At 33.9% G+C, this 13,486-nt stretch overlaps 1 protein-coding gene across 8 annotated transcripts in view; it reads right to left on the reverse strand.

The window, feature by feature from the left end:
• The window catches only part of Arfip1 (ARF interacting protein 1), a 114,454-nt gene that overhangs the window by 29,798 nt on the left and 71,170 nt on the right, over window positions 1-13,486 (reverse strand). For 7 of the 8 annotated variants that reach the window (XM_027926758.2, XM_071614604.1, XM_071614605.1 and 4 more), the window contains 2 exons: window positions 8,043-8,138; window positions 5,907-6,019 (listed from right to left, as the gene is read on the reverse strand). In XM_027926758.2, the coding sequence (XP_027782559.1) occupies window positions 5,907-6,019; window positions 8,043-8,138 (209 nt within the window). The remainder of the gene's footprint in view (window positions 1-5,906; window positions 6,020-8,042; window positions 8,139-13,486) is intronic. The other variant, XM_071614607.1, reaches the window with a different exon arrangement.

Consider the following 13,486-nt stretch of genomic DNA (forward strand, 5'->3'; position numbering starts at 1 on the left):
TATGTGGTGCTGAGGATTGAACCCACATGCTGGGCAAACACTCTGCCACTGAGCTATAGCCCCAGCCCGTCTTTTGTATTTTTAATTTCAAGTAAACTAACCTAACAAACCGAAAGTTGCCAGCCCTTTAGCAATTTATCAGGACACAGAGTAAATTTACCAGACATGTCTAAAAACTATTACTAATCAGAAAAAGTTTTAAGATTCATTTAATTTATACACTGTCAGATGAATTCTCACATTTAAGTTTGGATAAATTATTGGACACAATAGAGATAGCTGGCATTGTTTTAAGAATAATATTAAAACTGTTAATATAGGAATAACAAAGAATACCAAAATTCTATGCTCTTATTGGGTTTCAAAGGCTTTGTTTTAGTCTGTCTTCCCTCTATGTAGTTCTTGTGTATGAGTGTATAAAGTAGGAATGAAGGGAAAGAAGGAAGAATGAAAAGGGAAGGAAGCAGGAGGAGGGGAAAGAGAAAAAGAGGGAAATTACAGATTACTGAGTTCTCCTTTTACTTAGCATGATGTTTAATTATGTTATTCTATTCTACACCTGAAATAATAATACAGAAGATATAGAAACTTAAAATGTTTTAAAATGTATTTAATTTCAAAGCACATGAAAATAAGTTTCCAAGTAACAATTTTTTAAAAAATATTTTTTAGTTGTTGATGGACCTTTATTTTATTTATTTGTATGTGGTACTGAGAATCGAACCCAGTACCTCACACATGCTAGGCAAGCGCTCTACCACTGGGCCACAACTCCAGCCCCTCCAAGTAACAATTTTTGATGGAAATAGAAAATTATAATAAGGCTTTCATCATTCAATAATACATTTTAAAGGTAGCTGTGTAGCGAATCAACATATTCACCATTAAAACTTACCAAAAATATTCTAAAAATATAGTATCATAATTTAAAAATTTGTTCTTTATTATGTTTTTCAAAGGTTTGATTATAGAATTAATGTTTGTTATAGAAATTAAAACAATGCATGAATAAAAGGTAAATTCCCTTTTCCTTTAATCCCATTAAATAGGCATCTATCAATAGTTTTGAGTATTCTAAATTCTAAACTCAACTTTAAACATATAATCAAACATAAAATGTTTGGAATAAATATGAGATTATTCTGTTACATATAAAATACTCTGAATGTTTCTTTTCTATTAAAATATCTTAAGCCCTTTTGTCAGTATACATAAACCTGCTAATCATATATTTTTCCATTTAAAATTAAAACTAATTTCCTGACACATTCTCTTTTTTCATCAACTAAGGATCTTTAGGAACAAACTTTTTTTTTTTTTTTAAAGGAATTCTCTTCTTAAAAAGTAGAAAAATTCTTAACTACATAGAAAAATTATAATAAAAAAGTATAATAACCAGGTATGGGGGAACATGCCTATAATCCCAGCTACCTCAGAGGCTGAGGAAGGAGAATCCCAAGATGAAGGCCAGTCTGAGCAACTCAGCAATACTGTATCTCAAAATGAAAAATCAAAAGGTCTAGGGATGTAGCTCAGTGGTAGAGTACCCCAGAACTGAAGGGAAGAAAAAAAGAAAAAGAGAAAAAAAGTACAGGTTAAGAATAGAAGAGAAATAACACTATTACTGGGAAAACATATAAAACTGTCCTAGGAGAGGAAAATCACATAAAGAGAAAAATTTAACTGGAGGAGATATGATGATTTTAAGGAGGGAAAAAAAAATCAGCAAGAAATAATTGCTTGAAATGGTAATAACATAAAAGAGCTAGGTCACTCATTCTCACACTTTTCTTCTAGACCAGGATATTCCCTATCAGAGACACTGAATTTATTCCCAAACCAAAGCATGTGGTTCCTTCCATACCCAGATTAGTATCTGTTGAAAGTTAAGAAGCCAAAGTCCATTAAAGTAGATTCATAAACTGGGCAAAACCAAAGAAATGTCACCTGTTATTTTGAGTGGCCATTTTTTTCCCCCAGAAATAACAGTTACAGAAAGGCAGGAGGGCCAAAGGTTTAATGAGGAAATGTTTTTGTTTGCTTGTTTCCAGGAAGCTAGGGCAGTGAGATACTGATATGAGGCAAATTAAGGTAAATCTGGACACCTGAAACAAGTTTTGAAACTGACCTTACAGAACCTATATTCCAATAAAGGTAATCATACACTCTTTAAAAAATTAAATAATCTGGAAATAAGAATACTATACTGGCCTACAGGCAGCTTTGTGAAGAAAGTTGTAGTGAGAAGATATAAAGCTGTTAGGCATTTTGCCACTCATTAGGGTCTCAAAAGGAGTTTTTTACATAATCCCTAAAGAGTGAATTTTTATTTAAATCAATTTATAATGTATACTGATATTAAAATGAAAATTTGTAGACTACTATATACTATGGAGGAAGTTTAAAATAAAACAAAATTAAGAATCTAAGTTCTCTATCCTTTGTTAAAGTCCTTGAAAATGGAGATTATTTGTAATGAGCTGGTAGTCCCATATAAATTAAGAATTCATTTTGAAGATAATAGCTTCCAAATGAAGCTAAGTTAAAGGGGTAGAAGAAAGGCAAAGTCAATTACTGACCCATATAGATTTCCCAGTTGGAGCAGGACAGATGAAATAAAGTGACACATGGTGTGAAAATTACCCTGCATGTCACTGCATGAACTTACAAGATAGTGACTGTGCAAGAGTATTTAAATAGCACCAAGAGCTTTTTTTAATGCTAAAAAAAAAAGACATTTAAGTGCAAGCAAAAGAAAAAATACAGAGCAACAACAGACAGATTTTAAGAAGGTTATTACAATGAAATATAGAGAAGGGCGCATCAAAGGAACTTGAACAGGGAAAATAGGCCAACCAATAAATGAACGAGGCAATATGACAAGAAAAACAGGCAGTTTACAAGGGAGTTTAAAAGATACTGCCTTAAAGACAACAAAGATTAATTAATAAGAGTATGAATAAAATGGAAAATTCTTAAATATCTTAAAAAATTTTTAATATTTAGGAAAGAATCAAACAGCTCTAAACGCTGAAACTGAGATTAATGTTAAAAAAAGACTTCAAAAAGTACTCTATTGTAGACGAGGAAAAAACAAAAGACGAAACAACATAAAATAGCTTATTATTTACAATTGTTTCTACAGATGAGAAGAATAAAATAAATTCTGGATTTGAATTTTATGAATAAAATCAGGTAGATTAAAATAATGCTTCAAAAGATGGGTTCAAGAGCTGAACTCAAAATTACTCCTATTACATTAGCTGGCTTTTAATTACCAGCCTGGTCTTGGGGCTGAAATTAACAATGAACAAATGAAGAACTAGATCTTCTTTTTGAGAAAAGCCTTGAAGTATTTCTAAAGGACAGAAGAAATTAAAGACAGAAATCACGAAAGCTGGAAGATCAAAGTCATAAACAGAATCATGTTATTCAAGAATAATATACAGAGGCTGAGGTGGAGGCTCAGTGGTAGAGAGCTTACCTAGCATGTGTGAGGCACTGGGTTTGATTCTCAGCACCGCATATAAATAAATAAAATAAAGATCCATTGACAACTAAAAAATATTTTAAAAAAGAAATAATATGGATAACAATCATTGTCCTAAATCAACCCAATCAGAACAAGTTCCTAAAGCATTATCCATAACAATGAATACCCAATAACAGGTACAATTTAGATCAAAAAGATGTAAAAGAGAACAAAGAGAATCATATAGACCCAACAGATCATTTTACTCTGAGCTTCCTTTGGTTGAGAGCTGTTTGTCAGCCTAGACACATGGGGCATTTTAAGAAGATTTTAAGAAGGTTATTACAATGAAATATAGAGAAGGGAGCTCCAAAAAGTCATTTGAGTTAGAACCCTCTTTTTCTCTTGTGACCTAAATTGGAATATCCAAATTAAGTTCTGATGAGAATATTTTTCATATAAAAAAACAACACCTCCTTCCCATAGTATACCATATGCACCACATTTTAAAGACTGGTCATTTTCATTTACATACATTTCAGGAAAGGATAAATGTAGAATCTACATAATATTAATATTATGAGACAAATGTAGAATCTTAATAACGATTCAACTCAGATTAGTGTAGAAGTAAGAAATGGAAGAAAAGGAACATATAACATTCACAAATAGGAACAATTAGATAAGGAACAAGAAAAAAACTAAATGAAATGAAAAGAGGGTTCAAAGGTTCTACATTTAATAAATAAATGAATAAATAAATGGAGTTTGGTATGAAAGAAACAAGTGAAATAAAGGGGAATTTCATGCAGTCGGCAGATAACAGCATCATAAACAAAGTTACTCAAGTATTAGAAAGCATAGATTGCTTAAGGAAATCTTTGGGTAATTTGGTATGGATAGGATCCATAGACAGAAAAGAGGAGTAGAAAAAGTTGGAAAAGCAGGCAGGGTCAGATTCATGCCATTCTGAAGACAACTGGGGATTGGCTGAAGGATGTTAAAGCAACAGTGACCACATTACGCAGATGTAGTCCAAGAGAATTTGTTGAGAAGTTATTACAGGAGGGATGGGGTGGGGGGATAGTTTGTGTAACAAAGACAAAACAATGGCTGTGAAGGCTGGGATGCAGAAAAGAGGAAAACATGATGGAAAACTAAGGAGGCAGAATCCATAGGATTTAATGGCTGACTGAGTATGTGGGATCAGTAAGAAGATGGAGGAGACGTCTGTGAATATTGGGTAAGCAGTTGTGATATGAAGGAATAGGGTAATTCCAATCCTTGAAAACAGAGCAATGACTTAAGAGAATGCCCTGCATAAGCAGGCATCGCTAGCATTTCTCAGCTTCTACACTGTCCCAAGCTAAGTAACTTCTGGAAGTTACATGTTAAACATAGCATGTTTCAGGGCACGTTTACCATCTGCAGAAAACCTGTAATTTTGTTGAGGATTTCAGAACATATTTAAAAAATAATTAACTGAAAAAATAAATTCACTGTTTTAAGAAGACACAGAGGAGGGGATCTACTCTGTATAAAGAAACACATGATTCCTGAACTGCCAACCAACAGATCGACAACCAATTCACAACTCAGAGTGTGGCTCATGCTCCAACCTAAGCTGCTGGGGCTTTCAGCCACTTAACTGTTCCATGAATTTACTACCCTATCCATGTTGAGTTTTCAAAATTACTAAGTGAATTTAGGGATTGGGCTATTTATAATACATGAAATATACTACAGATTAAGTAATTTGCTTATTTATTTTATGGAGAACATAAGGAAAATAACCAAATACTCAAGCTATGCAATAACAATGTGGCTAAAATTTTAAAACCTAATTAATTTACTGTGCTACCTATGGCTAACACTTAGTAATTATAAGAAGATACAAGAATTTCAAACCTTAAAGAATTAATATGCTTTCCCAATCTTTGGTTACTATAAAGTATTTAAAAAAAAAAAAAAAAAAAAAAGGCCTGGCACATGCCTATAGTCAGCTACTCAGGAGGTTGAAGAAGGAGGAACATTTGATCTAGGAGCTGGGGGCCATCCTGGGCAGCACTGTCTCTTAAAATTAAAAATAAATAAAGTATCCAAAAAAGCGGGGTGGGGGGAGGGCAGAGGGGGCAAATATATCTGTAATAGCTCTATGGCTAACATAATCCCAAGGCAGTAAGTATATTTCTTCAAATATGTACTATTTGGCAGTTAAGAATTTTAATAGTTTTTCACTATTTTTACTGACATTTTAAATTATATGTAAAGATCGATAATAAAACAAATATTTAATTTTCTAATTGTACTTTCAAATTTAGATGGTTAAATTCTTTTCTATATATTCATATTTATAACATTGCAATATAATAATCTGAATAAACATAAATGAAGATTCTTAGACCCATTTAAGAAAAATTTAAAAATTACAAACCTTATAGGTGTTTAGACTCCATTTTCTAACAAGTTCTAACTTTTCCATTGCAGGATTTTTAATTTCATCTGCTAGAATTACTGGTCCACTTTTTGTCTGTGTTCGTTGGCCACCTGTATGATCATAACAAAAAGACAAAAGCACCATCCAGATAAAGACAAGTAGGGAAAGAAAGAAAACAAAATATTCATGCCATTCAACTAAAACTACTTTACAATTAAAAAATAAAAAGGTTCTCACAAATTGAAGAACTAGAAATTCCTAATCATTTAAAAATACTTCTGTCCATGAAACTTAAATGTATGTCATGTAGTCTGTCTGTCTGGGGTGTTTTTTGTTTGTTTGTGTTTTTTTGTTGTTGTTGTTGTTTTTGGTACTAGGGATTGAAACCAGGGCACTTTACCACTGAGCCACATCCCTAGCCCTTTTTTATATTTAATTTAGAGACAGGGTCTCGCTGAGTTGCTTAGGGCCTGGCTAAGTTGCTGAGGCTGGCTTTGAACTTGTGATCCGCTCAGCCTTGGGAGCTGCTGGGATTACAGGCATGCACTACCATGCCTGGCTGTTATCTTTTAAAAAAAAACTCTGCTGCAATCAACCTTCTTTTCTATATTGTTGCTATTTTCTTCACATAAAATAAAATTTTCACAACTTATCTTATAACCTGCTGACCCTATAAAGAAACTATTTTTGTCAATGAAAATCCTTACAGTGACCTCCTTCCACTGCATATACTATTTAGACCAGTTGCTATGATTTTGGATAAAATTTAAAAAATGATTCAAAAAGTCATTAAAAAATTAATGTTTTCACCATGAAGAACGATAAATGTTTAAGAACATATGTTTAATATGACTTAAACATTACACAATGAATACATATATCAAATCGATCACATGGTACCACCTTAAAATGTACAATTTTTATATCATCAGTTAAAAAAACACATTTCATTTAAATAATAATAAAAAAATCTCACCACCAGTGTAATATGCTGGGTTGAAAAAAGACCTACACTGTACCTTTTCCTCAAGAGCCTCTCCCACAAAAATCTTTAAAAAACAAGGCATAATTAATAAAGGCATTGGAAAGTCCTGATGATATATTGTCCCAGCAATTGAGATTTCATGACAAAAAAGCAACTCTACCACTATACAATTTCTAATCACAAAATGTTTTATAAACATTTACAATATCAATGACTTGGGATAGAAACTTTTAAATAATTTTTAAAAGCACAATGAAACACTAAGGAAAAAATTAAAACAAAAATGGTTTTTAAAAATTAGGATTAAGGCTGGGAGGTGGCGGGTATATTAGTGGTAGAACACCTGCCTGACCTGTGCAAGGTCTGGCGTTGGATCCCTCTCTGAGAAATAAAACAATTTTCTTCTCTCACTTCTTCCTACAGCCAGCCCACCTTTAACCCAGCTTTATCACAGGCTAAGACTGAGAAAAGTATATAAAATCAAGCACATTTAGGAATTTGCAAAATTCTCATAGAAACAAAATATTGTCAACATTCCATACCAAAAGAAACATGGAATTCATTTTTCCTGTTTCTATAGTCCAGCAACATTAAAGTGCGGAGCAAATTTAAAATGCAAAGATGTTAATCCTTCCCAAGGATTTTTTTTTAATTGGACATAACTGGCAAATTGTATAGTACTTTATTGCAATCTGAAAACTATTTGTAAGTTGAGGAAAAAAATAAGATAAAATCTTTTCCACTTCCAATATTCTGTTACCAATAATAACTACCCAACTGTTGAAACTTCCTTTTTTGTTTAACTGAAAATAGGACAGAGCTGCAAAGCTGGAAGGTTAGGATCCAGTCAGTGAACCTATATTGCCCAGAGCAAAGAAAGAATGATTTAAAGCAAATCACATTTTACTATGATTTTAACCTTTAAAAGGATTAAATTTCAGTGAGATGCAGCTTAATTACTTTGAAAAGCCAGAAAGATAGGCTATGGCTAGAAAGATTATTTCCCTATTGTTTTTAAAAAAAGCAGCAGCCACCAAAAAAGCCAGAATAACACACACCTAAGAACACAAAGCAAGTGATTATGAAACTGAGTGAGTTTTAGCTTCAGCAGTAGCAAGGAGGCTTTATCCAATCAGTGCAGTGAATACCTGCAGGAACAATTAAATCACTTCCTTGTTGAGCCAGTCGACTAGCTGCAACCCTGCTAGGAGACAGAACAGATGGCAAAGGTGGTGCTGGGGAACCTGAAAAGGGCAGGGCAGACATTTAACCGTGAATATCCTTTTCCTCCTCCTCATACTATACATTTTGAAATTAGGTTTATTGCTATTTCCTTTAAAATACGAAAACACTGAGATTAATGACTGGAATTAATATATTTGCTTTCTTACAGAAAAGAACTAATATTAAATGGAGTTCTTATATAAATTTTTCATCAAACTATCAAAAGCAAACAAAACACATACCTATATGAAGAAATTTGGCAAGATCATATCTAAACAAAACTATTTCACCTGGACTCTGCTATTTTCAAAACCAATTAATAGAAAGTGATCAAAGTTCCACAGTTGAACGATTTAAAGCTGAAGTAAATACTTCATAATGTAGGAAAAACTTTTCAAGTAAATATCCGAAGGCACACAGGGATATGAAAGCATGCTTTAATATCTCTTACAGAAATGTGAATGAACTATGTCCTTCACTCGAGTCATGCAGGGCACCCACAGCAATTAAGTCACCTGGAAGCCTATCTAGAAACACAAAATCTCATGCCCTGTCCCATATCTGCTGAACCAGAATCCCTATTATCACAAGATCCTCAGTACCTAGTTCCTTTGTAGGACTTGGAAGTTTCAGAAGTACTGATGTATTTTCTGACTGATCACCACTTCCATAGTTTTTAAAACATCTCGGGATACTTTATAGATCTAGTGATCATTATCATTAGTGAAACAGGCATATGTTGTTTTTTAAAAGCCAGTTGATTTTTAAACACAATCAAGTTTGATAACCAGAGGAAACAATGAAACTTCTGAATGAAACACAGTTTTAAATTCTGACCCTGGGCATGAAATTCTGGCTGTTTACCACATAGTGCCAGGAACACATTAGTAGCAAATTATGTAATATCTATGAGCCTTGTCATCACAGCATAATAAATACTGACTACTTAATATTATTGCTAATGCTAAGTAGCAAACCAAAGAAAAGGGAGTAATCATTTAATAGATGTTAAAAAAAAAAAGCTGAGAATATTTAATGTCTGTAATGTTCTTCCCTAGTTCTCTGGAAAATACATAATATATCAAATTCATAACTAAATTTTCTTAAGAAAGAATCAATAACCACTTTCCTTACTTAAAATAGTAGTAACTACATATTTCAGACACAGTAAGTTCTCTTTCTTTGTTTTGGTACTGGGGCACCTAATCACTGAGCCATATCCCCACACCACCATCACTCCCTTTTTTTGGAGAAAAGGACTAAGTTGATTAGGGCCTCACCAAGTTGCTGAGGCTGTCTTTGAACTTGCAGTCTTCCTGTTTCAGCCTCCAAGCTGCTGGGATTACAAACATGCACTATTGTGCCTTGCAACAGAAACAGTTATCAGTTCTAGTACCATTCTGAATTTGGACTAGATCTCACATTTTTGCAATAGGCCTACATATTGTCACTACATTTCAAAATGAGAGATACGTGTGCCCTAAAGTCTGTTGTACTATAACATTTAAAGCTAGAAAGGGAGATGAAAATCAACTAGGCCAAACTGTCAAATTAAACTGTAAGAGAAATGGGGCTCAGAGAGATTAAAACAGTTTCTTATTAGAGACTGAGATGTTCTGAATCCACACTATGATATCTCCATTATTAGATTCAATGCAGAAAACATTAATTATAAGTTACTTGCTGAGTTGGAGGACATTTTAATAGGTTATCAAATCTGACCACCATTTTAAACAAAGACTATATATCACTACTATCCAAGGCACAAGGGTTCCTATTATAAGGAAGCATTAAACAAAAGAAGACTACCATAGTTCCATGTCTTGATGACCCCAGGAACAGAGCTGTAGTTCTAGTTATTACAGTTTATTAATCTTGCACAAGAAATAATATCATGACACAACATGATAAGTGTAATATATATATGTAACTTTCCAAACTAAAATGGCAAACCATGGCGTTGTGCTAAGGTAATTGGGATTTCCGCTGTTTGCTTTACCTTCAAAGGTAATTATCACCTCTTTGCATCTTCAGTATTCAGTATTCTAATACTTTAAACTAGTTCAAACTAACCCAGAGTTACCAAACGGGTTACCAAAAGCATTCAGCAATACCCATTAAAAATAACAGCCAGCATGGTAGTGCATGCCTGTAATCCCAGCGGCTTAGAAGTCTGAGGCAGGAGGATTGCAAGTTAAAAGCCAGCCTCGGCAACTTATCGAGGCCCTAAGCAACTTAGTGAGATCCTGTCTCTAAGTAAAATATAAAAAGGAGTGGGGATGTGGCTCACTGGTTAAGTGCCCCTAAGTTTAATTCCCAATATCAACAAAACAAAAGAAACCTCTTAAAAATCTAGGATCTTGCTAACTGACTAAATTTGGGGAATTAGCTCCATTTCATCTCAACAACAGAAATCTAAGAAAGGAATAAATGGATTCAATGATTGAAACCCCTATTAAAACAAAACCCAGAAACGAAGCACAAGTCACTCTTAGGAGCTTTGATTTATTCATGAGTTCCACTATTACTAATTCTGCCACATCTTTGTTGTTAGGAAAATTTCAATAATAATTGTTGATTTTAGGCTGAATTTAAGTATAATTTCTTCTAAACTTGCTAAAGATAGAGATAAATGGAAAAGTACATTGTTAATATTCTTCTCTTTTAAAAATATTTTTATAGTAGATGGACACAATACCTTTATTTTATTTTTATATGGTGCTGAGGATCAAACCCAGTGCCTCACACACGCTAAGCAAACACTCTACCAGTTGAGCTACAGCCCCAGCCCCATTAACATTATTCTTATAGTAACTGTTCTGCGTAATAGAGTCACTAAGTTATCTTTCATTCTTCCAGAGCTAAGGCACTAAAATATCTAATATTTTTCATAAGACTTATTTTCTAAATTATAAGCATTATGTCGCTCTTTATCATATTCATATATAGAGAGAGTGTGTGAGACAGATATGTCTGTCTCTATGTATGTGTGTGTGTGTGTGTGTGTGTGTGTGTGTGGTGGAAGAGAGAGAGAGAGAGAGGCAGGCAAAGAGGCCCTCAAAACAACTACCACTTTCCAGTAAACACTCAACTGATCCACTTATCCCAGTATGGCAGCATGATATTCTCTCTCTCTCACTTTTTTTTTTTTTTTTTTTTTTGAGACAGAATCTTGATATGTTGCCCAGGCTGGCCTTCAAATTGCAATCCTCCTATTTAGTCTCCCTAGTAGCTGGGATTATAGGTATGTGCCACCACACCTTGCTCTGATTCTCTTTTTAATACTGATCAACAATGCAGTTTAGGTTAAGAAATGTTTTATAAACACAGTTCAAAGAGACAAATTACTGCCTTTATATGAAACACATTCTTTTTTTAAACTGGGGATTGAACTTAGGGACTCATTAGCACGGAGCCACATTCCCAGTCCTTTTCATTTTTATTCTGAGACAGGAACCTGTTAAATTGCTTATGTCCTCATTAAGGTGCTGAGGCTGGCCTCAAACCTGCAATTCTCCTGCCTCAGTCTCACAAGCCACTGGGATTACAGGCATGTGCCACCATGCTCAGTGTGAAGCACGTTTTCAATTCCAATTTGAAGGATTGGGTATATCTATAAGCAAGTGAAACTGACTAGCATTTTAATGTTCATGCACTGCCAATTAGAATGGCCGGTTGATTTCAATTATTCAATAAACTTGTTTCACTTGAGGGGAAAAAGGTTAAATCAAATGTCAGCTACATAAGTTCATTGAAAACACTTAAAATATCTGAATATTAAATTAATTTTTATTCTATGCTGACACTTAAGTTTTGAAACTGGGGCTGCAGGTGGTAGAGCACTTGAATAGTGTGCTAAAGGCCCTGAGTTCAATCCCCAATACCACAAAGAAACAATAATTAATGTAAAGTAAGCCTTGTACCTCTAAAGAGATAACAATGCCATTATGCTTAAAAATGAAGCAGAAATTATATATATATTTTTTAAGACCGTGTCTACATATAGTATGCAGGGCTTATGTGTACACTGTTAAAATACTGATATGCTTGTTCCCTTTTATAGCTTTATTTTTATAAACATTAAAAACAGAGGGGGGGAGAGGGGGGAGGGAGGGAGGGAGGGAGGGAGGGAGGGAGGGAGAGGGAGAGGGGGAGAGAGAGAGAGAGAGAAAGTGAAATCATGAGAAAGTCTATTCACTTCACTAATCTAGGACAGGAGATATTATACTGGATTATCCAAAATGCCTATTTCTAGGACCCAGTAGCAAAGAATATATTTTAAAATCTAAACTGTTCTTGAATAAAGAATTGGCCAGTAATACACTAAAAATATAGCACATATTATGTGCAAGAGGGCTAAGTATTGCAAAAGCATGGAGATTTTTTTTTTCCATATATCTATTTCTTTTTTTTTTTTATTGGTTGTTCAAAACATTATAAAGCTCTTGACATATCATATTTCATACATTAGATTCAAGTTGGTTATGAACTCCCCATTTTACCCCAAATACAGATTGCAGAATCACATCGGTTACACATCCACATTTTTACATAATGCCCTATTAGTAACTGTTGTATTCTGCTACCTTTCCTATCCTCTACTATCCCCCTCCCTCCCCTCCCATCTTCTCTCTCTACCCCATCCACTGTAATTCATTTCTCTCCTTGTTTATTTTCCCATTCCCCTCACAACCTCTTATATGTAATTTTGTATAACAATGAGGGTCTCCCTCCATTACCATGCAATTTCCCTTTTCTCTCCCTTTCCATCCCACCTCATGTATCTGTTTAATGTTAATCTTTTCTTCCTGCTCTTCCACCCTGCTCTGTTCTTAGTTGCTCTCATTATATCAAAGAAGACATTTGGTATTTGTTTTTTAGGGATTGGCTAGCTTCACTAAGCATAATCTGCTCTAGTGCCATCCATTTCCCTGCAAATTCTATGATTTTGTCATTTTTTATCTCATGAAATTACAAAGTAGTATTAAAATTAGTGTACTTCATGAACATTGATTACTTTAACTACAGCTCTGTCAAGAAAACAATGTATTTTTCCACATTCAAATTGTGTGCATGGTTTTTCTTTTACTTATGTGATAATTATTTTAGGTGAGAACTTTAAAAAAGGATGTAACTTTTTCCTATTAAAAACAGATATATATGTGTGAGACAGATTTTATATATATATATAAATGATGTATGCAAAAAGGAGCTAACACAGCAGGTCCTTAAAAAGGTTTGCTTATAATACGGCCCTTGACTGGTGTCTGAGGATTGGGAGGATTCCCTCCATGCCCAGAAGGATAGATCACTGTATATAACTATACAAACAACGTAAGCGCCTTCATTCTTTCTGGAAATCCAGGAT

This window comes from Marmota flaviventris, chromosome 7 (genome assembly GCF_047511675.1).
Source record: "Marmota flaviventris isolate mMarFla1 chromosome 7, mMarFla1.hap1, whole genome shotgun sequence".
Taxonomy (NCBI): Eukaryota; Metazoa; Chordata; class Mammalia; order Rodentia; family Sciuridae; genus Marmota; species Marmota flaviventris.